Below are 27,804 nucleotides of genomic sequence, written 5' to 3' on the forward strand. Positions count from 1 at the left end.
GCAGGAGCCGAGATATAGCTTCTAGATCCATAAATAACCTTACAGAAGAAACCGAGGAGGTAATTTTCTTTTTTCTTCAAAAAAGATTTTATTAAATTGCTTTATCAAATTATAATATCCTAAGCAACATGAAATTTGAATAATGAATCAAACTCTTTTGGAAGTGTACCTGTGTTTCCAAAATTAAGCATTGAATAAGCAATATGATAAAGAGAGGAATCTCACTAAACAGGTCTTCAGCCATCTGCTCGATCCTTTAGAGTTTAGATGCATAAATGCATCAAAATAGTTGAGTTGCATCATGCTGTGAATCACTTGCTTCATTGTAGGTAGGGTTGTAGGATTCACCTGATTGTAGAATTCAAGTTCACCCCTGTATGGTGGATATTAAAATCTTCCTGATATATTTTGTCAAAAATAATAAAATACATGAATCAAAAGACCTACTAATTCTGCACCACACACAAACCCAATCATACTACACCAGTTCAAGATCAGTCGGCATATGATGTACAATTAAAATCTGTTTCCAGGTGCAGTCTTGAGGAAGATCATTAATAATTGTGCATTTGGTGTAGTTCCTTGCTGAAAACTTTTTTTAAGCCGAAATTCCGGATTTGCATGAGATGTGAGAACTTATTATGACTGATGATGTCATCATTACTTGCATTCTGTTAACCATTCTTACAAATTATATATATATATACAAGCAGGCACACAAATAAAAGTGAATGTGATCCTAGGAAACAAATAACTTAATGATACTATAGCTGATCATTGATTTCTCCCTGTCATGCTAATGAGAACGAAATCCTCAGGTAATCCATTAAGACAGGACTGGAATGGCTTATAGACATAAATGACAAAAAGCAGCTGACATTTGAACTACTTCAGCCACCTTTATGCAAGTATTTTCCTCTTATCTTTTACTATATTTAACAAAATTATGCTCCAAATTGTTGCACAAGAAAAGATACTTAAACTAAGCTAAAGGCAAAGAAACCTTTAACAAAATCAGTAGGTTTAATATAAAGAGGCAAATTGTTTTTGTTTTGAATTTCTTGTCAAGATGAGGCAACATTCTAATGAGGTACTCGCACATTGTAGAACTATTAAAGTGCTTTGTGAAGTAATATGTAATTTATTCCAGCATAGCCATCTGCTTTTCATATTTTATTTAAAAAGTGATAAAATGAAGAAAACAAAAGTAGTTTTAGCTGTTAAATCTCATTTCAAGTATGAAAAGTACCTTTTACGTGTTTGCAGTATGAAACACTGAAATAAATGCTCATCTTTCTGGCAAGCAAATCACTAGTAAGCTTAGTGCAGTGACTCTTCTATGTAAACATCAGGTACAGGTAAATCAGGGAAGATTTTTTTCTATGGTCAAATTAGATGCAACTTTGGGAAAAAAGATGGAGAAGGGCAGGGTTTTCTACCTTATGCAATGTGTCTGTAACTACTAGGCACCGTCTGCAATCATAAAATTATATCTAATGGCCCAAACAAAGGACAAATACCAACTGGTACAAAATCTTACCTTGACATTACCACAAAAAGGCACTCCAAAAAACATTGTCCAAGAAAGAAAACAAATCACAATTGTTAAAGTCTATTTACATGGTAGATTTTAACATTTCCATGCGACACTGTAATTGCTGACATAGTCACAACAAAAAAATCAACAGTCCTTTAAATACTGATCTTTATAATAGGAAAAGGTGAATAGTTCTCATAAGATGCAAAAGAACCAATAATGTGTATGATGATTGACTGCCTACAGATGTCTGTAAAGGAGGTGTGTGTGTGTGTGCGCGCATGCATATTTTTGAAATTTTTTAAGGGAGTAAACAAAATGGGAAAAAAGCATAAGAGCCTTGACCAGGAAAGTTTAAAATGACAAACAATAGAGTAATAATAAATATCACACAGTGTCACTGTGTATTCTACACAGGTTACAGTACAGCTTATCAGAGCAAATACTATAAAAAAACCAACTAAGGTAATGTGGGAGTTGCCAAGAACAAACATGGAATATAAGATCAGCTCTTATGACAATCTCCTCTGTAGGCAGTGTTGGAAGTCTGTATAAAGCTGCCCCGTTCATAGACACACCATAATGCACACGTTTCTTATGCTGAACAGTAGTTCTCAAGTTTGCAATACATAGTTACAGTGCAACAAATTGTTCTGCTTTCTTCAGCTTGCTGAAATGCTAACAAAGCATGCATAGACATGCACATAATTCAAATGTATTGTCTGTGTTAGTCTACAACCACACATTCATGTAACATTTTTCCAGGTTAAATTTGGGGTTAGCGAGAAAAGAACTGGTAGCAGAGACAGCACATATCTCTGTTTTGAGTTTGTTAAGAAGTGTGTGAAATAGTTTAGTATTTGATGTAAAACGTACGGTGCATGCATTAGTCTCTGGGGAAAAGAGGTGCTATTTATAGTGGATGCTTTAAACTACCATAGTCATCATTCATCTCTTGTCAGTTTAGTGTCCAATATGTTCAAAACCCGGTGTGTGTATGTATGCACACGCATGAGCTAATAAGTGCACATGTATGGGATTCAAAATTCAGACTAAAAACAAGCTAGATTCTAGAGCTGCATAAAATGAAAATGTTCATTTGAAAAACAATCTGTTAAGTAATCAATATTTGATTTTCCAACATTCTGCACTGTCATCAGATCATTAGCTGATGATTTCCTGCAACAGTATTCAAAACAAATCCAAAAAATTGTGAACAACCAAAGGTAAAGGGCTTGTTCCAAAAGTCATTCTTTTGAAGATACAAAAAAATGTGTTTACATGGAGCGATGAATTTCTCTTATTCATTATGAGCCTTTTTAAAAGATAAAGCTGTGACAAAACAAAAGGCAAAGATTAATCACTCCAGGACAGCAAATATTCTCAAAATTGTTACCGAATGAAGACAAACACAGAACAAATGGATAACCATTCAATACAATCACAAGAAAATGACCATAAACACACCAGTCACTAGTATGTAAAAAGTGTCAAGCCCAATGATGGCATTTATGTAGTGTAAATATTCATTTTTGAAATTAGGAAAAACAAAAATGTGGAGTGTATACATTGTGTGTGTGTGAGAAAGAGAGAGAAGGAGAAACATCGCATGAGCGTGACTATATTGTGATTTGTGTTTTTAAATCATTAAAAAGTATTTTACGACTATATTATCATCTTTCTATGTTCTCCATATATGTTCTGAGCATTGCTCTCAAATCAGTCTAAGTCTTTTCGTGAATATAGTTACCAAAGCAGGCTTAGAACTGCATATCTTGTCAATACCTTCTTCAGTTTAGGGGAAAAAAGCCATGAAACGCGGACTCAATGAGCCTGGCTGCCTGATTTACATTCCCTGAACTGAGCTCTTTGTGGTTTGTAAACAAGAAAACGTTGTGGTTCTAAGCGGTTTTCAGGCTACCCTAGGTTATAGAATTATCAGGTCTGATCATGTTCATTTGTTTGTGTGGTGTGGTCATATGAATGAAGTGTGCATTTATATTTACATAAGCATATAATTTCTACAATTGTCAGATTTTCAAGAAAAAACAGATATAGCAGTCCTGATAAATTTGTCATCTTCCTATACCCGACCAAAGTCTGCTTTGAGATTTTCACAAGACCATGTTTTACATTAATGTTTAATTAAAAAAAATTGAGATTAAACTTTAAGTGTGACATTCCATTTGTCTTTTAAACCTCACATCTAATAGTTGTTTCATGATCATGTTAATACATAGATCATAATACTATAACAGAAGTTTAAAAATAACAATACAAAAACAGTAAGTATGCTGCTATTCTGGCAGCACTGCGGCAGCTGATGAAAACAGATGCTTTGTGTGACCCATGAACTTGTCTGGTCACTGTAATGTAACAGTTCTGGCCTTACAGCAGCAACAACAAATGATTCTCCGATTTCAGCACATTTGTGAAAAAAAAAGCATAGCATGGGGAATGTTCTGAGTTGAATGTGAGCAGTAGATTGAATATATCTGAAAAAGGCTGATATTCAGGAATGGTGAATAAAAGAAAAACATTAAATTGATCACAGAAATAGTCTTTGCATTGCAAAGAGAATTCCAAGCATTATTTTATGATGTACAGTTGTTAAAACAAATGGAAGGCATAAATCATTTCAGTGTTCTGACTGACCAAGCCAGTGACTGTGGCTTTGCATCCCTAACACATCCTGTACCTCACAGCAGACACTGCAACAATGAACAATGCTGTCAACAGGTCTGTAATTGTAGGCAGTAATTACTTCTTGGAAATGTCACATTCGTGTTCAGATCTTCATAGTTGATTGATCTGGTTGCTCATCCATGACTCCAGATGAGAGAGGTTACTGCTGAACCAATGTTACCACAATCAACATGGTTAAATTCTAATAAAAATGACACAACAAGCTGGTCCATGGCCAGCATGGCGCCACTTTTCCCCTTCTTGTTTTTTCTCCAATCCCAGGCTATCGGAGCATAACCTAGCTTCCGAAGTTATGGAAGGCAACTCTGTGTGCAGCCACCCGTGACTGCTCTCCTTTTGCAAGGCAGCGGCTGGTAAGGATGTTGGTGCAGAAGACACAACGGTGGTTGGTGGGGTAAAGAAAGTGGATGGCTCGATGGCAGAATCAATTCTCAACACCTGACCATGGTTGTGAAATGAATGAGTAGAGCAGCAGTCATGACAAGAATGAGGCACACAGAGCTGGAGGCATGAAGCAGTGTCTGGCCACAAGTGTAATCCTCCTGAAAATTCACAGCACATTTCTGCCAAGCAAGAATCAACCCATCAATCAGTCAAATTCATAGGATAGCTTTAAACATCCCTTTTCCTGTGCTAAAGATGTACAAGGCAGACGTTGATATGCTATAAAATCTCTCCCTCCCTTGCTTAGTTTTAGTCTTCTATTGTTTTTGTCAAGACATGAATAATATGTGATCTAAGGTACATACTGTGAAACAAACACATAACTGCATATTGACAAGCCTGCGCGCGCACACACACACACTCATTCTTACTGTATAGGTGGTGATAAAGACTGTACATTGTAAGAATGTGATTTTTGAAGTATACCTTCCATGATTAATCTTCCACCTCACTCAACCACGTCCAGCTGCCTACACGTGTACCTTATGTCTCAGACATTCTCTCACTCTCACCTCATCTCTGGAGTCGAGACAGAGGGCGTTTGTAGTACGCGATGTGTCCACCATCTTCAGCTCCAAAGAAACATTGAGAAGCCGCTTGCACATTTCTTCTTCGCCATGTAAACACTGAGTTAAGGTCTGCAACTTACAATTTCTTTCTTTGAAATCTAATGGGTGGCACTGTCCTACTGTGTGATCATGGCATTGCATGTCCCCTTTCTCCTCCAACTGTGTCTGAGCTGAAAGTCTACAAACCCGCCCTCAAAACCCATCAACTCTTCATCCGCCTACTTTAATGAGTTTTTTTTCTATGATATCATGTTTGCTGAAGCTTGTTTCTTGTATGGCTGACTGTCAGATCGTTTAAAGTCCTTCGAGAGCAGCACACTGAGTTCGCACCTTCATGGGAAATTCACTCTAGGAATTCAATTGTCATTATTATTTGTAGAAACTCCTCAAAGTCCGATGTAACGTGGTCGTCGTCGTCCTCGTCATCATCATCATGAAAACAGCAACTTAAGAAACCCTCTAGAACACGATCAACTTTTAACTGATGTAACATCTACATTTTGTGGCGGAAGGATATATGTGACTTCTCTGGCTGCAGTGGGGAAGGAGTCCTCAGTCGTGTCGCACTCGCAGTTGGCCGCCGCCATCACCAGGATGAGGTTGGTGTCCTCCAACCACTGAACAGTGTATGACCTGTGACAGTCAGGCAGTGAACACAGACACATGTACATCAGTATCAGGCATTCACTTTCACTTTCAAAGTGCTAATTGTTCTGTTACAGACATGTCGAGGACTGATTATCTCTACGAGAGGAAGTGGAAGAGAGAAAGAGGGAGGGAAAAGATAAGAATGTTGAAAAAGATAAAATGTATTCACACGGCTCATTTGTATGAACGAAATGCAGAAACAGAAAAGAAGGATAAAAAGAATCCACTTATTCGTGCAAAGATTAAGCGCAAGAAAAATGAAAGTCTCGTGCATAGTTTTCTTACAAAATCCAGAAATACTAGTTCAGAGTTCAGACAATGCTTTGTATACAAAGGTCAGTGCATGCGATGTTCACTGTTCACTAGGTGCACTTCAAGGTTCAGTAACAGGAGGAGCGACACAGACTCGGGTAAGATAAACAAAAACACGAGCCTCATTTTCAGAGGCGCATAAACAAGCATTATCATTGGAATAGTTTAAAAGCTCAACACAATCGTAACCTTAAATAAAAATAAGCAAAAACATGTGTCAAATGACTTATCTCCACCCTGGGTAGTGGTATGTTAATCTTTAAGAAGTTCTAAATGCCCCGATGACTAGTTCTAAACAAAGGTAGGTTGCCATAAGCCAGCGGTGTTTGGAAATGTCGCACGATACAAATACCACGGAAATAATCTCCATATTAGCTCTGACAGGGAGGCTGAGAGCCAGACATTGCAGAAAGCTTCAAGACCTAACGGTGAATGTGGAGGTAGAACTGCTGCTTGAAACACAGTCAACTACGACATACATATCATCGCTGCAAATATCAGAGATGCATTTAACAGCCGAAGAGGAGACAGGGAGGAAGAAGACACTGTCCTTAGCCACGAATTATTTTCATATCTCTGACCCAAGAGGCTGTACACTTCCAGTCCTGCTGTGTGGATGCGTGAACTTTGCCCTCTGGTACGGACAGGATGAGACAGGCATTCGGGAATGTACTTGAGGAGGTTGCTGTAAATCTCGTACAGGGGGTGCAGCACTACATGTCCAGCTGTCCTCCATCTCCCCTTAACAACTAGCTAGAGTACTACAAGACAAGCATAAATCACCTGTTTGTTGATACCAAAAAGAAAATAAAAAAAAAAATCAACAAAAAAAAACACACACACACAAGAAAATGAAAAACAGCAACATAAGCACAAACAAAAAACTAACCCAAACATCCAACCAAACAAAGTCCCCAAGAATGAGATTCATAAGCTGAAGGGAGGTCCCGAAACCGAGTGAAAGGACATAAACAATAATTTTTCTGAAGAAAAATTAAAACAAGCATGAAATATTCCGACTGACACAGTGTCACTAGGCAGTTAGAAGCTCTCACGTGACTGTAGAACAAGCAGACTGTTGAAAGCTCTAGGGTCCTGATGTTCTGGAGTACAGAGACAGAGGCCATGTCCAGCTGGTCTACATGGACCACACTAACCGTCTACCTCAGTTCTCGGTACAAAATAATGGTGGAAGCAAAAGGTATAGAGACAGAGGGCAGGCTGCTAGCATGTCTCTAAAGTGACAAGCAGTTTGGCGGTGGATGGTGAGGAGAGGCAGGGTAGTCGCATGCAAGGGGATGCAGAGGTTCTGCATGAAGGGTACTTATCTCTAGGGAGACAGACCACGTGGCATTGCGACTGATGAACCTCCTCACAGCTGCAACGGTACATGGCACACGAGGTGCCAGACATTAACAGAATAACAGTGGTGACAGCATCACTAACATCTTCATTGCTTTCTTGCACCAGTTCCTACTGTCTTCAAACTTTTTTTAATTCCCTTTCTTTAAACAGTTTCCATCAGTTTCTTTAGTAGTATTTTAAATAAATCACACTTTTCTAAATGTTCCATAGTATTTACATTGGCCTTTTCTCGTGGCCCAACGGCTCAGTCATATGTGTGGAGTATGATGGCAGTTGTGAAAAAACTAACTCTATGGAAATGGCCAAAGCTATAGACTGTCCCGAGATCCCTGCTTGCAAGTAAACTGCTGTGGTTTGGCTTCCATCTTTCAATTAGTTCACAAGTCTGGACCTCCTTGCTATTTGTGGCCTATAAATGAGCTCTGTGTTCACAGAAATATGCTTTGAAGAATTTGACACACACACACACACACGCACACACACACACACACATGCACACACACATGCACACACACATGCACACACACATGCACACACACACATGCACACACACACATGCACACACACATGCACACACACGCACACACACGCGCGCGCTTGGAAGAAACGAAGTGTGTGTATATGAAACACAATGAGAACACCAGCTATCAGCACCTCATAGCCTCTGTCTGAGTATCTTCTGCTCCACTCTAAGATCAGCTTTCAAAAGCTAAAGGAACAACTTTTAAATTCTAAACATTATTATTTTTAGAAGTCAACAAATGTGCATTACAAACGGAATTTTAAAAAGATTTATACATAATATTGAAATGCATCACAGAACAAAATTTTAAAAACTAGTTAAATAGTTTTAAAATATATCTGAATGCTCCTGTGTTTTGGTGTGGGCATAAATATTCTGCTAGATATCAACAGTGTATTTGGAAATGAAAGGCACCTACAGGTAGACGGACTCAGGAGGAACAACATAAAACGACAAAGTTGAGGAAAATAAGAAAAACACTTCAGACAGAAGTAAGCAGCAGCTCCATCAGAGGATAGACTTTAGAAGGTTCTAGGTTCTTGCTGCCATTAAGCCATCGAAACAAGCAACATCAAAATTATACAAGACAAGGAGAAATGAACGGACCTCTGCTGCTAGCAAAACCTCAAGAACCAAGGGAGCCACAGGACCTAATTAAACTTCATTCCGAGAAACAAGCAACAAGTAACAAATATCATGAAAGTGCTTCTGTCTGTGCGAACGGACCCCTGGTGTGCTTTGTTCTCATTTGATTGAAGACTTCTAGCAAAGAACATTTCTCCTTTATCCTGATATTACTATTTCTTCTCGAAGAAGAAAGGACAATATTTTAAAATAATTGTAAATTATATTTTATTAATTTATTTTCTTGTGTATTCCCTTGACCTGAATTTGTTGATCTGTTAATTCAGCCTTTCTGCTAATGTTAGGGGCAGAGGGGAAGAAGGAAACAAGGTTTAACAAGGAAACAAGGCCCAGTGGATCAGGACTCGCCACAAAGGCGTTTGTTAAGAAGCGGTGAGCAGGTCTTATAAAACTTGTTAGCAACAAAAAAAAGATCCATGCAAACGCAAGAAGCAAAACATAAGAACAGGAAAAAAAATGAAGAAACAAAAAAAAAAATTCCTTGAATAACAGTTATTAGTAATAGTTATCATAAATAACTTAATCATTTTATTACTAATACGTTGTTGCTATAACTAGCCGGGTTACCCTCACCCCCTCCCATCATCCCAGTGACTGTCAGTGTCCACAGTATTCGCGGGGACCAGATCCAAAGGGAGGAGGGAGGACGAGGCCATCCTCGCCGTCTGCAGTCAATGAGGAGAGAAAAACTGCGGGGAGGGACATCAGCCATCACGTGACTTCCCGCTCATCCCCTCCCTCCTGTCGACGGATTTCTCTCATTGGCGGTATTCAAATTACAAGTTAGCTCTGAATTTCGAGGCATGTAGCAATTTGCTCTGCGTGTCAGCTTTTTTCTTTCCCTGGAAGCCACACACCATCGGGACAACATACTCGAGGCACAGTCCACGACCTTTCGCAGACATAAAGAATAGTTTGGTGTGGATTGTATAAACCTGGATTGGCAAAGGTTCCCCACACCCTAAGTCCACTCACACATCTACATGATTTATTTAAAAGAGAAAACCGTTGAGATACTGACGTCATGTTGGCCGCATTGCACTGGCCACATCTGGTGAGCGAGCCGCTGAAGCTCTTCTTGGCCTTCATGGTGGTGACGTTGAGCGAGTAGCGCGTCTTCTGGGTGACACACGGGCGGTTGTCCACCTCCTTGGTGTTGTTCAGCAGCTCCTTGGTGTCTTTGTACACCACCACGTTGCACAGGTAGAACTGGGCCACCGGATCCATGTCTTCCGGCTTGGACGCACAGTCTTCGGCGTCGTATCCTGCACACGGCACAAGGGAGACCACTGCTCAGGGGGAGGCAAGAGAAAGGCTGTAATGCAAGTCTTTACTCTCAGACTGGAGCTCGGGATGTAATGGTTTACGAGTGAAGTTGGTTCCGTAAGCTTAGATGGGCATCAAACTCTAGAAATATTACAGTAAAACTAATCTCAAACTGTAAAAAGTAAAGATTAAGATCAAACGCTTCTCACAACTGTCATAAAGTAAGAAAGTTTCGAAAGAAAGAAGCAAACACATCAATAAATAGTCAACAGCATTCTCCATCCTTCAAGTGTTCAGAAATCTGTCGTCTGTGATTATAAGACTATATTATCACCCCCTCCCCCGACTTTGTCTTCCTTACTGGTGTCTGTCCCCAGGTGTATTACTTACCGACTGGACTCTTTGCTATAAATATCTCCATCATTGTGTTCCTGATTACCTTTCTTCCAGCCTCACCCTCCAGATTGCACTCCGCCTATTGTCTCACCCTGCAGACTGCACTCCGCCTATTGTCTCACCCTCTAGACTGCACTCCGCCTATTGTCTCACCCTCCAGATTGCACTCCGCCTATTGTCTCACCCTGCAGACTGCACTCCACCTATTGTCTCACCCTCTAGACTGCACTCCGCCTATTGTCTCACCCTGCAGACTGCACTCCGCCTATTGTCTCACCCTGCAGACTGCACTCCGCCTATTGTCTCACCCTGCAGACTGCACTCCGCCTATTGTCTCACCCTCCAGACTGCACTCCGCCCACTTGGTTGAGCAGCTGATGCCCTGCTCTCCCACATTCCCCGCGTTCGTGCGAGCAGCGAATCAGTGGCATACGGAGATCCCTATGCTTGCAAAGCTCATCCCCTTCCTACTCTGCCAGGCTGCCTTTTAAATAGTTTCAAGCAGCTACTGCAGACTCCCTCTAAACTGACTTTCAATCACTTCCGGCGTCTGGAACTGTTTGAATGGAACAAGTGAACCTTACAAGTCTGATCAACTTCGTGTACTTACCACTGTTCTGCCCAAAGGCCGAGCGCCAGTGCAGCCAGCTCCTCAGGCCCCATTCAGATAAAAACCTGAAACAAAAGTTCAAACAAAACACTTCAGTCCGTATGACCAAACCTTCAGACACATGTTATGAAGCTTCTATCACTCGTGTCTGTCAGCTGAGCCTCCTCATGTACTCTGCACTGAGCATTGTGCGGAAATGCCTGCTGACCTCTGGTAAGAAAAGCAAACGAGACCAGAATTTCTCTTCTTGATGCCTTCCACTAGAACTTTGCCGAAAATGCTTCCACATCAAGTATTGCGATAATTAACACGAAAAGACACTACAGAAGAAAAGATTTTCCAGACTAGGGATTGGAGTGTTCCCATTAATGTGTGACATTTATTCATGACATATAATGGTCTCCTATGTGTCCACTAAGACAATAGGCTTCGGTTGTGATGTTGCGAGATACAAATGCTGAATAAAATAAAATAAAACCCCGTGACATATACATGTACAAGGTTTTGAGCTATGAACAGCAGGCTACAATCAGTTTGTGGGCTGCAAGACCTGATGGCCATGGTGCACAGAACATCTCACTCAACTCACAGTGCAAGCTCCATTAGGATCCAGGAAAACATGTTCAGAAGGTACTTGAAAGGCTGGAACAGAGAAAAGAAAAACTTTCCTAGGATGCTTTGATGCATTCATAACAATATTCTGTTAAGTTTATTCCTAAGGCCTCCTAAAATCTGCTGGAAATTGTTTTTACTGTAAAACAACGAGTTGTTAATTGTTAACGAGTGTCAACAGTGATGGACACATGGTATTGTCAAACATAGATAACAACAACTGAAGGTGATAATATACTCGTGATTCATATTCCGACTGCAGCCACAATCCTATCAAACCTTCATTTACCTTGCAGACGAGAAGAAAGGAGGTTGTACTCACTGTCATGAGAAATGAGGAAGAACTCTGCTGGTGGGAAACAACAATGGGGCAGATGGCCTGGTAGTCTGTGACATTTAACCTGAGAACATTTCAGAGTATACAGAGGGGGCGGGGACTTCTGGTGCCACTCCCTCTCCCTTGACTTCATAGTCTACCACTTTCTCTCATTCCTTCTAGTCTTTAGCATATCTATCAGTATCTTCCTCTTATGTCTCCTCTCCTCTTTCTATCATCTGTGGCTGTCTCTCATGTCTGGCAGTCTTTTGCGTCTACCAGTCCTTCTCTTGTCTACAGCCAGTCTGTATGTCATGTCTATCGGTCTCTCTATCGTCTGTTACCACTTTGTTTGTCTAAATGTGTGACTTGTTTACTGGTCTCTCTCTTTCTTCTCTACCACTCTCGTCTCTTGTCTACTACTCTCGTTTCTTGTCAGCATCACTCTCATCTACCATCGTCTAGCAGTATCTCTCTCTTCACAAGTCTCAGTATCTCTCTTGCCAACCACAGTTTCCCTCTCTCGTCTACCCGTCTCAGTCTCTCTCGTCTACCCGTCTCAGTCTCTCTCGTCTACCCGTTTCAGTCTCTCTCGTCTCGTCTCAATCTCTGTCGTCTACCCGTTTCAGTCTCTCTCGTCTCGTCTCAATCTCTGTCGTCTACCCGTCTCAATCTCTCTCGTCTACCAGTATCGTGTTCCTTGTCTATCAGTATCTCTGTCTCTCTCTCGTCTGTTAGTGTCTTATCTTTAAGCAGTAACTTTTTTCTTTTTCTCTAATTTGTACCTGGTATAAGGGTCGAAAGTAATAGTACTAATGAACGTAAAAAGCCTGAACATAGAAGTTCAAATAAAGCCAGGGTCACAACATATGTCTAAGTTGTTAAGTAATAAGCATACACAACACACAACAAAGGTGAAGATTTCAACCACTTGGGTACATCACTTATAGCTGATCAGCCTCTATCTGAACTCGAATCCTTTCTGGTCTAATCCAGCAAGTTTACCATTCTAACCAAGTACACAGAACACACTTTCTTTCACAGTCATTTCACTAAATGTGATGGGAGACCTTGTGTTGTGTTTGACTTTCTTGTGCTCATGTCATGTAGAGTGGCATGTATGATGAAGTAGCATGATATATTCATGTATAATCATCTAGTGTTTGTCTCTATAGAGCTGGTTCGCAGACGTCCTGGAACTTGGCAGTTCTTGTGATGTTGTCAGAATGTGGTGGAAATGGTCCTCCCTACAACTTACTCTATAAAATAGTGATGACGAATCAGTTCTCTCAACAGCGAGGGTTCTTTTTCTCCCAGAAAGTCCAACGTCTGAAAGAAAACCATCAAGAACAGTCATCCTCCCGTGTGCTTCGCAATTAACCCCCACCACAAACAAAAACAAACAAAAAAATGTAAGAAATTCTGATGCATCACGATAAAATGAAACCTGATATTAAAACTCTCTCTCGTGTATACACAAAAACGTAAACACACACACACACACGCGCACGTGCCAGTATGAATACATCTTTTTACTCCATTCTACCCGATGGCAGAGCCGTGTACTAACTAGCTAAGATAGTCTCCCTTACTTCATTCTCTGGGTTGTTGGAAGCCAGGACATAGCCGTTGTTGTCAACGAGGTAGCAGTTTAAAATCTGAAACAAAGGACATTTTGTTGTCACTTGACTGAAAATGGCCACAGAGGCATCTGTTCCTTAAAAAGGCCAGGCTCACAGTTTAGTGAATACATATGACAATGATACACACACGTGGATGCTTCCAACTCCTCGGGCAACAAAGGAACAAAATAGAATGGATGGAGGGCTAGGCGAGTGTAAGAGTGTCATACCACACTGTCGGCGGATCATCATCCATCATCATCATCATCATCACTACTACTTACATGTGTGTCTGCACACGTGACTTTACAGTTGTGTTTATCGGGGCAGTCGCCCGTCAGGTTGCTGAAGAGTTCTTGCAGCTTGTAGTGCTTCATGAGGAAGGCGGTGACGGCGATGGGTGTTTTAGCATTTTTCTCTCCTTCACCAATTTCAGCCACCGCCATCACAACATAGCGCTGACCTGTCGAGAGAGAAACAACACATTCACCTCTTGGAGCTTTCTGCTCATGTCCTACACCCGCTCAACTGTATATTCTAATAATTAGGGGAATGATTTTCACGAACGAGAATAAAGAATGTCACTGGTAGAAATGCTCAGGGTACGAGGACACATTGTGTCAGGACTGTTTAAAAAACCTTTACACTTCAATACATCGGCGTAGAAACATCTGGAAAGCTGATCTACCTGGTGAGTAGAATAAAAAGTATTTGGCGCTAACCTCTGCTTTTTTCCAGGAAGAAGACGTAGGGGGTGCCCTCCTCCCAGCCGTACACAGCTCGCCGGTAGTACAGACTCTTGATGGAGGCCCTGTAACGACTGATACGGAAACAGAGCTTTTAGACATTTATGTTGGACAGAACCTGTAAAACCACTTACTCTGCTGTCTCTACTTACATGAACAGTAAGGCAGTCGAGTTTACGACTTACTGAAGTTAACAAGATACGAGAACATTCGATATTCATGAACCGTCAGAAGGAATGCAACTTGTTTCCAGACAGCTGCACTTCACAAACACTGACATCAGGATTACAACAGGATACATGGTTACACCATAAACACTACAGCCAAAAGGCAAGCCGAGACCACAGGGTAGTAAGTGTCTCGGTGGACAACGGTGACGTGCAGTGGTGACGTGTGTGACGCCACAAACAACTTTATCATGGTAACCACGATTTGTATGAGACAACATGTTGATGTTGTGCTAGCATGTACACAGGAGTTATGTGAGGACGCGGCAGTGAGATTCCTGATACTCTGTGTGTGTGTGTGGAGGGGAGGAAAAGGGAAGTAACTCACTTGTCCATCAAACTCATTTGCATGAACTCGAGTTCCGCCGGCTGATCGTGGGTTGTCTGGTTGTAGCGCGTCAGACCTGACGCCGTGCTCACCCACATCATCTCGATGCCGTACCTGGAGCAGAGTCAGTCAACCGTAACATCATCAAGATGTCTGGATCAGAGCAGCATTGGGACGATGGCAGAATGTAGATACAAATACTCTTTCAATATCATGTCTCGATAACAGATGCTGGGTATTCACACAGAATGTGAAATAGTATCATGCTTTGAGCTTCCTCAATATTGTGCACCCCACTAGTCCTTGAAACTAGACCCAGTAGGTACACATCAATTCATCAATTCACCACTTGTGCCAAATTTCTCGATTAAATGGTGGACATACTTTTTATACAGCATAGTTATGCAGCGAAACTTGTCGTCTCGATTGGCCAGCAGGCATTTTCTGTTCTCCTTTCTGCAACATAAGTACAAACAACAGGATAGATGTACTTGTCTCCAGATTTACAACTCATTCCTTTCCTTCTTTTTGCAACTGCTGTCTTACATCCTGCAACACCAAACCCTTCATAGACACGAAATGTGTTATTAGCATGACAAACTGAAGTAGGATATCACAGGAATCTTCCGAAAACTTTATGAAACGACGAGGGTAGCATTATGCGGATATATATCGACAGACGAGTGTGCAAACAGCTAGTGAGGTGGACACTGTGTCCGTCACTCAAGCTACATCCGGGCAAGCTGGTCCAACTATCACGAGATGCTACAATGGGAACGAGGTTTTGCTGGCGAACAGACATGGCCCTTGACCTCTGCGCCTATACTTCGTTGTTTTTCTGGTATTTCTGGAACATTCCTCATGCCACACAGCCAAACAGGAGACACAGGACAGCCAGCAGCCAAGTAACAGTACAACGTATCCTTTAAAATGTCTACTCCACGGCTCAGTTGCATGACACTTTCAAACACAGGTAAGTATTGTTAAAACACCTTTTGATATGAAATGAGTGTAAGTGGTGTCAGTGCGGGTTGTTGTGTCAAAACCTGTTCTAAGGCAGACATGTTGTGCAAGCTAATGACAGCAGGCCGCAGTGCTGGACACTTTACCCCACAGGATCTTCAGAATCTTCAGACTTGGGCACAAAGCTGATTCCATTCCAAATGTTGGAGTAGTTGACAGTCAGGCGGATGTCCAGCAGCAGGTGCCTCACCAGCTCCTTGTCGCCTGTCCACACACATGACAGACAAACAGGTTACCATGGAGACAACACGTGATCTCTCCACATGGCGCCTGGATAGACACTGCATGCTTACACAGGACAAACCTTCTGATAAACCTGTTTATAGGTTTTAGGCGGATGTTAAGAGTTCATTGCCATCGTATGTGCTTATAGCTGAGTTTAATCCTAATAAACACACGTTTACTGATTGTATGAATGCCTTGCTTCTTCACTACCGCAAACACAACTTGTCGATTGTTGTCTTCGTCTGAGAAGCTGATTAAGATATTAATGTCCCGGCAGCTGATGTCCACAGTCGTATCATATATAAGCTCGTCATGTCACACCTGTCACCTCCCTCCCATGTCAAGAACGCACATCTCTGAGGCTGTTTATTTTGCGCTTTAGTGAACAACAATGTTCTGGCGTTTGTAGTCCTCACTAAGCCTACCTATTTACAAATTTTCAAAAAATACCTTCCCCAAAGCAAAAGTGCACTCACAATCATACATGAACTTTTTGTCTCCAGGTGTGTTCGAGAATTCTTGCTTGACATACTCATATAACACCTCCTCGTCCAGCTGCACGAAGCTGCCTTTGGTGTCTTGACAATATATCCTGCAATCACCAAGTTCAGGTAAAGTTTGATGTTGCACACCTTAAAATTACCACTGAATACAGATGTGAGGACGGGGCAGTCTCCCTTTGTGCAAACACGACTTTAATACAAATAATTATTTCGTGTAAATAAAATTTTCGTGTAAATAAGTTTTCTTGAAAACTGACAAAATATTGTTGTAAAGCAAGAAAAAAATTCTTTTAAAAAACCTTTTCGACATATGAAATATTTTCCACTTAAGGTTGACTTGAGGCAAGGTGTACCTGCATGATCAGTTTGATGTGTAAGCATCAGATGTAAGGACCTTAGACACAAACTTGACATGTTTACTAAAGCCATGCACACGAGCTTAGCAGGTCGTCATCTTGAGATGACATGTCGATGATAGCTGATAACACCAGCTGTGAAGTGTAACAGATGAACGATACAAGCCAGTATCATTTAAACATAAGAACTTACCATGGAGCAAAGTGCACTTTACTGGAGCCGTTGAAAAGAAGTGCAAAATCTGTAAAACACAGCGGAAGAGAAAGAGATAAGAGAAGGAAGACTCAACAAAAAGAATAAAATTCAAGGCTATTTTGCATCAATAATCTTGAAAGCGCATCTGCGTGGATTTGCAATAAAACGGAAATTCTCTATGATTGAGAAGGTTGGAAAGTATAAAACTACAGTGAAACAAATGGCAAACCTACCGAGGGCAAAAATGCGAATATTAATGAAGACGATGATGAAAGCGACACCAGCCACATCAAGATAGGAACAGAATGATGGAAAAACAGATGAAGAGACGACAGAACAAGATGAAAGTTAATAAATAAATAATGGATAGATAAGTGACGGATACGTGAATGAGAGAAAATTGAAAGACGGAATAAAATGGAGGAAGCAAGATGAAAGACTAGAGGCGAAGGAGATAAGGGCGATGTCATGTAGCTGCCACTGTCCACCTGTCAGTGCAGTCCGTGTTGCCTAGCGACACAAAAGACAACAACAGATGAAGAAATAATTCCGTCCCTGACCTTGCTCTGGATGCTGCACAGCTTTGTCCTTCACCTTGATGTAATGATTGCCGTAGCCGTCAGGAACAACAAACACCAGCCTGCCACAGACCAGACACCAGCATGTCCAGATATTCACTGATACAAGAATACAGATGCCGGTCACACACACAGACACGCAGACACACTTATGCTTATTGAATCCACTCAACCCCCACATCATCAACCTTCTGATGCTCTAACAGTCTGCAGTGCACAAAGTTCACCCATGACAAATCACGTGACACCCACACAGAAGGAAGCACGAAGATGTAGCATCCCTCCAACAAAACATTTTGTCACCAGACAGCACTGCAAGAGGAAGAGGTCCTCACTCACTGGTGTCATCAGGTGTGACACCTTCCCCGTGTACAGTGGACATGACACCAACAGGTGATGTGATACAGTCGACATGACACCACAAGCCTGTGTACTACACACAACAGCCCTCACCTGAAGGTTTTATTGATGGCACCGAACTGGTAATTGTTTTTCTGCGTTCTGGCTCGTTTCTGCAACCAAATGAGTTCAAACAGGTAACAGCTGTCATGTTTACTTCTCAGCTGTGGACAGTCAACAAACACTTCGTCATCCCCGTCCTTATCATGGAATAACATTTTATTGACTCAGACTAGGCCACTACACCCTCCTGTATTGTCTACTAATGAGAAATATAGATGTCACCTCGTGACGTCAGCTTATCAACGATGCGAGGTCTGCAGTGGCGTCTGACGAATGACAGACAGACAGACAGAATGGTCAGACATACAGACACAAACCATTCCCTCCACCTGTCACTCACTAATTCACTCACCATTCCATCATAGTGCATCAGCATCGTGTGGTTCTCCATGTTATCGCTGCCGTCATCAGCCGACAGCAGGTACTGGCGGAGCTGTCACGTGACAAGGAAAGGACAAGAGTGAGAGGGAGGTTAATGAGTTGACCCTAAAGGTCAATAAGTTCTCTCTCTCTCGCGCTGGAGACGAGTTTCTGGAGGTGTTTAGCACAAACAAGTTACACTTTACATTAGAGCTTATCGTCTTTACAACATTCACGACTTATTCAGCACCGTGAGATGATGGACAGAAGAGAAGAAAGAAATATTATTGATAATTTAATTAACTGTATATACAGCTTTGTTAATTGTCGAAGGGGGATTTTTCGATCGACAAAAAGAACAGAGAGACTCGCAAACGTACAAACATCGCAAAGCAAGAACAATTAGTTACTAAACAAGCAAATGACTGAAAAACATAAAATGAAAAAGTGAATATATTTGCTATTTTTCTAGAACGCATTTTTTACAAAATCGTATAAACACGTAATGAAATTTTTAAAATAGAAAATAGACTGCAAACACGGCAACAGAAAATCACAGGCAATAATTATTGTACATTGGAGACACCTAGTCACCCAAAGGCTCCAGAGGTTCACTGTTTGATGGCTTGTAGATGACAGAACCTGACCTTCTCCTCCTCCTCCCACCTCCGCATCTTCACCTGATCACTCAGATACCTTTCTGCTGGATGGGCAGGGAAGGTTCACAAGGTTCACAAGTGTATAATGTTCTCCACAGGTGTTTTTGATGCTGACAAAGATGCTAAGGGGTGGCTCGATAAGCTGTACAGTGTCAAGCTTGTCAACTTACTGGGTGGTTATGGTTCGTCTGGTTGCTGAAGATGAGCTCCACCTCAGACAGATCGACACTGTTGTACTTCGGTCGCAGTGCCAGACGGTTGGTATTTTTTATATTGTGCTGCAGAGAAAATGGTTCGGCGAGGCTTAGTGGCTGTCTTAACGAGCTCTAGACACAAGTATGGCGGCAGGATACAGTCAGACCCACGAGGACAGAAAGCTCGAGGTTCAGGTGCAGATAACTATAAAACTAAAAGCCGACAGAAAGGAAACACTAGAATCAAGATTTCTTTCCACAGTTGAGAAAGAGTAGGAGTGAATTCACAAAACACTGACAAGTATAGACAGCAGAATGAAGGATACACATGAGACATTACATCAGTAAGTAAAAACCTTATATCTGTTAGTTGATGAATGTTGAATGAGCTGACAATGAAATCAAATGCTTATCATGTGTCTAGTGCCTGTGTGTGACCCTCCCCACAGATGTTGCTACACCTGTGACCGTGTGACCATGTGACCGTGTGACCGTGTGACCATGTGACCGTTGTACCAAGCATCGTGACACACTAGCTGAGTGGTTACTGAGTAGCAGTCAGCTAAAAGCTCATCCAGTGCAAGCTGTTTAGCTGACTGCTATGAGTTAGCCATGAAAACCTTGCACTGGGGTGTGTCTGGGGCTGGAGGTCTGTCCCTAGTGTATCGCACCGACACACGCACAAGCAAAGGGTGATTTGTTTGGAGTGAGGGACGGGGATGGCGTGAATGTCCGGGAAGAAGGCACACAGCGGATGTCTCTGACAATTTAAAGTCCTCCTTACCTCATACAAGAGGATACAAGCTAAAAGCTGGCTTTCTGAACTAATTAGTTTGCCATGGACGGTAACGAAGACTGAGAAAGGAAGAAGGAACGAATAAAGAAAGAAAGAAAAGAAAAGAAAGAGGGGCAGACGTAGGAGGAAAGAAAGAACGACTAAATAACGTGAAGGGATGTATAAAGAATACGACACACATTCAACTTACGAACGGTCGGAAGTCTGGATGAAACAACACGTAGCCATGGCTGGTGACAGCAAACGCATAGCCGTTGACACCGAGCTGCAGACAGGAAGACAAACACTCAGCACGTGCACACTGCAGGGCACACAACAACTTTTCAAACCTAATTTTTCATTTCAAGGTCTGCGACAAGATTACATACATTTATTTATTTATTCCGGATTTGACTGCCAGAAGATTACATTTATTTATTCCTCATTTCACGATGATTGTGCGGTAATGAGGTTCTTGCCAGCAGAAGCCGGTACAGATCACACGAGGAGTCGTTGCCCCTGAGTGCCAGCGCCATGTTGTGGAGGAAGACACTCAGGGTTGAGAAATCGATGATGAATCGACCTCCAGTCTGGACAAGTGGCAAAATTCAATTAAAAACTGCTCGTAGAGCCGCGGGCTGCAGGATTGCGTGGCCACATAAGAGGGTTCGACCCACTGCGTGGAGAGTAGATGGCGCGGCCAAGAACCTCGGCTGCTCCTCACAAAATGTTCCGTAAATTCTCCACACGGGAAGAATTTAGTTTACCGCGGAAAATGCCAAATGCATAAAGTAGATAATATGCAGGGAGATGCAAGTTCGAGTGACCTCAACGATGAGTTGAGAGAATGTCTGTGTGAAAGAGAAGACAGGGTTGCCGCAGCGCGAACTCTAAGATCATTACAGAAGCACATACTACTTGGTGCATCAGCGATAATAACCGACAGAAACATCAATGAAATCCGGAGACCCCTAAAACACTTACATAATAGATAAGGTAATACAAATAACTAAATTGAAGATAATAAGAGTGAAATCAGAACACAAAATTGCATGATGATGATGATGATGATGATGATGAATCTATAGGTGACACGAAGGAGACGATGATTATTCACATACAAACAAGAGTTGTTTTTTTTTTCTACCAAAGTGGAAACTAAGTTTTAGATTAGTTGGTTTCTTTGTTAGATTGAATGTCCAAGATGCACGAGAAGGCCAGCTATGGGGGCTTAGCAAAGAGGTCAAAAGCTCCTGAGGTCAGTTTGTAGACTCGCTGGGGGGCTTTACTATGGTACACCCTTTTCAACGATCTGGTACATAGTCCGAGTAAAGGTAGCAGACAGATGGATCAATTTACAAGTGGTGTTCTCGCCTCCCCCCAGAAACATTTAAGGAAATAATCACAACTCATTTGGTGCAGTGAGCCACTCACACCACTCTCTTGTGTGGACTTGCTAGTGACTTGAAGAGAAGTTTTGTTTGACTGACTTCACCCTAAGGCGGAACTATATCAGGATGTGGGATGATGAACAGACAGACACACACAAATATTGGTTTTGTGTTCTGTAGGGGTGGCGGGGTGGCGGGAAGGGCGGGTAGAGTAAAACAGTTTGCTGTGGTGATCACATCACGTGATGTCCCGCAGACAGAGGTCAGACAGCACGTGCCTTGTAGGTGGGTATCAGCTTCACCAGGTCATTCACCCTGACATCTGTTCCCACAACTCCCAGCAGATTTTTAGTCGGGTCCTCTTCGCACTTCGCCTGAAAAACATTGACGACGAGGCATGAGCGTGAAAAAGACATGTTCCACAGATAATCACGCGAGAGGTTGTGGTAGTCATTGTGGGCATCTAGGACAACAACATCGTGGGTATCTAAGACAATAACAGTCAACGACAAACGTGTACAGAATATCATGCAAATGATTACATACATTTACATGCATACATGTTATTGTACAAGTGTTATATTGCTGCTGAAACAACCTTACAGTATCCATGCTCTCGTGTATCACTCGACTTTTGGAGTTCTCAAAGTATCAGAAAATGTTCCAACACATGCCCAAGCTTGCACACACGGACGCACACACACACACTTCCCACGATATCAAAATGAGACACGTGCTTTATTCAAAAAAGAAGTTTGCAAGAGACCAAGGCGATGCAGAGAGTTAGGAGCAGATGACAAAGAGGATGTAGTGAAGCAGTGAAGTGGATTAACATGGCCGCCGTTCCCAAAGTGCACGGTGCCAGCGGCCCATCATCGCGACGAGCAAAGCTGCCTCCTCGTCACAGCCTCTAGCAAAGTGATAACAAGGACGACGAGTGCCTCGTCCTTGTCAACAGCACTTGAGGACAGTGTGGCCCAGTCTGCGCTCTCCTCTCCTTCCCAAGTCGTGCGGAGCAGACGAAGAAAAGGTGGCACTTGTTTACACAGCAGGAGGTAAACACTAGGGTGGAGGTAAAGAAACCATTGATCTGAGGTCTTGGCTGATTGATAATAATACTCTCTACGACCACCAGCACGTGGGGAAGCGAACTGTAGGGAAGTCCATAGCCCGCGGCACCCGAGGCTGCTGTGCACCACCACACTGGCAGATTAGTGGAGGCCCGCCAGGTCCGCTTTACACCATCTCACAACTTTCATACAACTTCGGCGACCTTCTTGAAAACACGAGAAGATTAGAGGAATGGAGGGACGAGTGAAGACATCGTCAACAAGCGAGAAAAGCAGAGAGAGAACATGGTCCTCTCACACATACACACCCACCTTCTACACAATTTTCCTTCTGTAAACAGATTATATTCAGAAATGTTTGACCGTATCATAGGAGGTTATCGAAATAAAAGGTCTCTATGAAGGACAACTGCTGGAGTCGCCCCTGCATGGACTGGCGATCTACTCAGTGACGAAGGTGAGTTGGTGTCTCCTGCCTGTCACTCCGCACTTCAGTGTGGACGGAGCAGCAAGATGTGGACAACATGAGTGAACACCTTGTCTCATGGAGGGCTGAGCAAGGGTCTCCTCACAGACTGCGGTGTCCAACAAGAGAAGGGGCCGTGAACGGGGGCCACGCAGCACTGAGGGAGGCTCTGAATGGGTGGTGGTGGTGGTGATGGTGTTGGGGAAGTCAAGGAGCTGCAGTGAGCGGGAAAGGGGAGAAATAAAAGATGTAAGAGAAGAAAACTCACCACCACAGTTCTTGTGTCAAAGACCGGCATTGCCACAGAGATGACCAGCCCCAGACCCTGTCAAAAAGAAGTTATTGTACATCAGTTGGTGTGCACAGACATTGGCACGCGCACAGACACGCATGACAAGCAAACAGACAGGACACTTTGTTCTGGGGTAGCTGCCCGCCATACACATGTACCCAGAATAGATGTGTGTTTGTGTGTGTGCGATGTGTGCGCGTGCGTTTACCTGTGAGTTCGTGTGAGCGTTTGCGTGCGTGCATGTATTATTCGCGTGCCTGTGAACATGTACATATTAAAATGCTCCTCTGGAGAAATAGCAAAAAACTGGAACTAAGCGAGGAATGGAAGCACAAAGGTAGAGAGTACTACAACTTCATCGCCGTTAACCTTAAAGGAAGCATCCTGCTCGTACTCAGCGTTGATCCTGTTGCTGATGAAGGACATGGGGTTGACGCTGATCTCCGACATCTGTGTCGGGTAGTCCAGGTACACGGCGCTCCACACGAAGTGGGTGGATTTATTCTGGGCCATGGGCCTGCTCAGGACCTTGATGTATTGCTGTAGAAACAAAGATTGTCAGTGACGATGTCTTCCATCTTTATATCATCACCGACATGCACTTCTGGGCATCCGACTGCTTCAGTAACACTCGGGTAACACAGGAACCAAGTGAGGGAACAAGAGACGATAATGAGACAGGCTTGAGACAGAAAAGGTACAGTGCGATTGCCAGCAACATCTTATTACATTGAAAAAGAAACGAAATAAAGAAAGAAGGAACGAAGGAAAAAAACAACCAAGAAAAGTGAGGATAATGTACTTACCTGCACATTCTCCTGAACATCTGCCCTTGTGGAGATATGGGTGAATTCTCCTGAAAGAGAGTTAGAGATAAAAATGAGTGGAGGACGTGGAAGTGGAGTAAAAAAGTCTGACATGTTCTCAGCTCCACTCGTGCAGCAGGCGGGCAGTTTATCGTCTCCTGTCTAAAGTGTCTTTCCCATTAAAAAAAAACAACAAAAAACAAATCGCTTTCAATTCGCTCTTTTTTAAAATTGACAAAGGTATTTGTTTTCCCAAGAACAGCGATTCACGGACACTGGACACTCGGTGGCTCATCGGGAAGCACCAGTGGATTACCTCGCAGCTAACAGCAACAAAGTATTTGAGGTGTGTTAACCCCTCAGTTAACCACGTAAAGCTAACAATTCTACCCCAGATGAACATCCTATTCCCAGCGGTGACATTATTATAATTCGTGAGGACATTCTTCACAGCAGGGCTCTGTGGTGAGGATTTGAAGACTACTTGTTTGTGAGGGAGCTCACCTTTGTTGACACATGCCATCCACTGGATTTTACGGTCATCCGGCACTTCTTTGCCAATGAGGTAGGTAAAAATTCTGACCTGAATAAGAATGTGAAGCTAAAATTATATGAAGACTTTTTGAGTAGTTTAAATTATTCATACACCTTAACATTTGCTTAGATTTACTATTTGAAAGCTCCCTGATATGAAGAGTGACAGCATCATCATCACCATCATCATCATCTACAATCAACCCCTTGTGCACACCACTCACCGACACACACACACACACACAAGCCACTCACCGACACACACACCTGTGCCAGCCACTCACCAAGACAAAACACCTGTACAAGCCACACACACACCTGTGCCAGCCACTCACCGACTTGTTAGGCCAGTTGTATTCCTTGTAGACGTCGACGTAGTTCTCAGGTGCGCCGTCTGTGATGATCATGATGGCCTTGTTGCACACTGTGCTGGTGTTGGAGTTCATCTGGCGCTCCTCCTTCACACAATCAAATCAATCAATCAGCTGACAGGTAACCAACGAGTGATCTAACACTGAGCAGCCAGCAACATACAATAATCACCTCCATCGCCCAATAAAGGAGCAGACAGACACTCAAGATGAATGAGTCATCAGTCAACCTGTCAGTCACATCACCAGCCTCACTGATGTCAGCAGTAGACAGAACACACAACAGGACAATGATTCCGTGAAGCTTGGTGTAGATGTTTAACTAAGCTGGCCACAGAGACAAACGACTAGCACGAGCCCATCGTGGGACTGACAGGATGCCGGCGTCTCAAAGATACCAGAAAGTTTTGAAGTATGTGGGTGTTTAAATATTACAGAGCATATTACAGTATAAATATTGGAGACAGACAGCAGCCAGCGAGTGCAAGAGTTTTTTTTTTTTCACTTTCACAAGGTTATATTAACAAGAAGAAGAAAAGGGAGGAAAAAGATCAGATTGGCGCATAATGATCACGAGGACGGAGAGCGTGGTTGCGGTACTTGGTGTGCAGACGTGGTTTTGGTGGGTGTTGTGGTTTTATTGAGATTTTACTTCCGTTCCCGGCATGCTTTTATGCTCCCACGGCCTAGCGAGGGTGGAAGGAAACAAAAAGTCTCCTGTATCGCAGAGGGAGGCTATTCTTAAGGTCACGTGATCTGTACAGTAGCCGCGCGAGAGTACGTGGTCAGGCCGCGTGACGTCGTCAGTCTATCCGCGGCTGCAGCGAGACCCGTATGATGACGTCACCCGGCGCCTAGTTCCTCCCTGTGAAGCATTCTTATTCCCTACAGCGCCACCGGAAGCAAATATCCGGAATATAGCTCATGATTCATGACGCATGCACCAGAGGGCGGGCTGCACGCTCTCAAGTACTCTCTCATCTGCTGAGGGAGACAACTTTTCTCGATCACCAAAAAAGGGGAGTGCACTCTGTGGGATCAGTAACAGCAATAAGCCTCGGTGTGGTTTTTAGAGCGAGTGCGCGCCAAATAAGGTCATGACAGTCACGTGGCCAAACTAAGCGACCAGGATGTTGCCGCGTGCGGACATAAAAACCTGCTTCAGGAGCTGGAAGGCGAGGATCAAAGCCTTGCGGAGGTCGGCGGCATCCTTGGTGGTGATGTCATTGATCTTCTGCTGCATGCGTCTGATATTGTCCACGTTGGCGGGCATGATGGTGCCGTTAAAACACGAGTCGACATACTCGGGCTCCTTGGAGTACTGCAATCACACACATAGTAGCACAGCGACAGTCAGGGATCATCACACAAAGTATGTTTCTGTCAGTTTAAAGTAGCACAAGCCGCTCACACTTGGACAAAATATTGAGAGAAATATTTTGCTGGAGACAAATGCAGTGTCTTGTCTGCTGCAGATTTGCTTGTAGAGAAATTTATCTTATTCAGTAACGCGCGCGCACGCACACACACAAACAGACATATGTTTATAGATGTAAATTATTTTACGGGAAATTGATTTAACTGTGCGGTAGTGAAAGGGGTAAGGAGGGGATGGGGATGGGGATGGGAGGGACGTGCAAGGGGTGGTCACTGCTCGGGGAGGCTGCAGGTATTGATTGCTGGTGATGGCGCTTTGCTCTACAATCCTACAAGTCAGTCTCGCTCGCCGCACGTGCAGAAGTTTGAGCCACAAACAGTAATCTTCCACACACAAGTCAAGCAAGCGAGTGCCACTACTAGGAGACAAGAGTAAGTGCCACTACTAGGAGACAAGAGTAAGTGCCACTACTAGGAGACAAGAGTAAGTGCCACTACTAGGAGACAAGAGTAAGTGCCACAACTAGGAGACAAGAGTAAGTGCCACAACTAGGAGACAAGAGTAAGTGCCACAACTAGGAGACAAGAGTAAGTGCCACAACTAGGAGACAAGAGTAAGTGCCACTACTAGGAGACAAGACTAAGTGCCACTACTTATGTTCAGTAGTTACCTTTATGATGTTGAAGTAGTCCTCGTCACTCAGGGTCTCCAGGATGGTGGACACGGTGCTCTGCGCGATGGCCATGCGCTTCCCCATCATGCTGCCGCTGGTGTCTACCAGGATGATGATGTTCTTGGGAGTCGTCGCAGCCTGAATGTACCTGGCGACACGTGGACAAACAAAATCAAACACCAATTCCATGATGACAAAGTTACAGTCGGCTGAAAGCAATGGAGCTGTCTACACCTCTAGTCACACTAGTCGGGTACGATGAGTGCTGGTGGCACGATGCACCTCGCCACAGTGATGAGGAGTCACGAGCGCTTACCATCGTCTCCCCGCTCGCACTCCGGGTAGACAGATGTTCCAGTAATTTCCCGCTGTGCAGACACATTTAAATTTCAGGTTTCAAAATTTGTTTCCAAACTGATGAGCTTCAATCTGTCGGGGTTCTCTGTATTCTCAGACAAAAAGTTAGTTATCCTTCTCAAGATCCACTTTTAAGTGAAATGTTAGGGCCGGGAGGCTTGAGGTGCATGAGTACAGCTCACCCCCAGGACACACACAAGATAATTTTTACATCAGCAAAAGAAAAAAAGAGTTAAAAAGATTCAAAGGCAGTTTGTTGGTTT

At 43.0% G+C, this 27,804-nt stretch overlaps 1 protein-coding gene across 1 annotated transcript in view; it reads right to left on the reverse strand.

Moving 5' to 3' along the window:
* Window positions 1–75: 75 nt before the first annotated feature.
* Window positions 76–27,804, reverse strand: part of LOC112572968 (voltage-dependent calcium channel subunit alpha-2/delta-3-like) — a 141,381-nt gene continuing 113,652 nt past the window's right edge. Inside the window, exons 8-36 of the mRNA XM_025252989.1 lie at window positions 27,182–27,332; window positions 26,290–26,454; window positions 25,098–25,220; window positions 24,733–24,811; window positions 24,229–24,278; window positions 23,792–23,962; window positions 23,399–23,455; window positions 21,873–21,968; window positions 20,415–20,489; window positions 19,405–19,512; window positions 18,568–18,648; window positions 18,207–18,265; window positions 17,736–17,815; window positions 17,173–17,221; window positions 16,597–16,712; window positions 15,982–16,099; window positions 15,257–15,328; window positions 14,873–14,986; window positions 14,294–14,391; window positions 13,856–14,034; window positions 13,542–13,607; window positions 13,208–13,278; window positions 11,956–12,034; window positions 11,611–11,663; window positions 11,022–11,086; window positions 9,771–10,014; window positions 5,774–5,889; window positions 5,200–5,306; window positions 76–4,785 (exon numbers count right to left, since the gene is read on the reverse strand). Of these exons, the coding sequence (XP_025108774.1) occupies window positions 4,675–4,785; window positions 5,200–5,306; window positions 5,774–5,889; window positions 9,771–10,014; window positions 11,022–11,086; window positions 11,611–11,663; window positions 11,956–12,034; window positions 13,208–13,278; window positions 13,542–13,607; window positions 13,856–14,034; window positions 14,294–14,391; window positions 14,873–14,986; window positions 15,257–15,328; window positions 15,982–16,099; window positions 16,597–16,712; window positions 17,173–17,221; window positions 17,736–17,815; window positions 18,207–18,265; window positions 18,568–18,648; window positions 19,405–19,512; window positions 20,415–20,489; window positions 21,873–21,968; window positions 23,399–23,455; window positions 23,792–23,962; window positions 24,229–24,278; window positions 24,733–24,811; window positions 25,098–25,220; window positions 26,290–26,454; window positions 27,182–27,332 (2,953 nt within the window). The 3' untranslated portion in view covers window positions 76–4,674. The remainder of the gene's footprint in view (window positions 4,786–5,199; window positions 5,307–5,773; window positions 5,890–9,770; window positions 10,015–11,021; window positions 11,087–11,610; window positions 11,664–11,955; window positions 12,035–13,207; window positions 13,279–13,541; window positions 13,608–13,855; window positions 14,035–14,293; window positions 14,392–14,872; window positions 14,987–15,256; window positions 15,329–15,981; window positions 16,100–16,596; window positions 16,713–17,172; window positions 17,222–17,735; window positions 17,816–18,206; window positions 18,266–18,567; window positions 18,649–19,404; window positions 19,513–20,414; window positions 20,490–21,872; window positions 21,969–23,398; window positions 23,456–23,791; window positions 23,963–24,228; window positions 24,279–24,732; window positions 24,812–25,097; window positions 25,221–26,289; window positions 26,455–27,181; window positions 27,333–27,804) is intronic.

The sequence above is a fragment of the Pomacea canaliculata genome, linkage group LG9, assembly GCF_003073045.1.
Source record: "Pomacea canaliculata isolate SZHN2017 linkage group LG9, ASM307304v1, whole genome shotgun sequence".
In the NCBI taxonomy this organism is placed as follows: domain Eukaryota; kingdom Metazoa; phylum Mollusca; class Gastropoda; order Architaenioglossa; family Ampullariidae; genus Pomacea; species Pomacea canaliculata.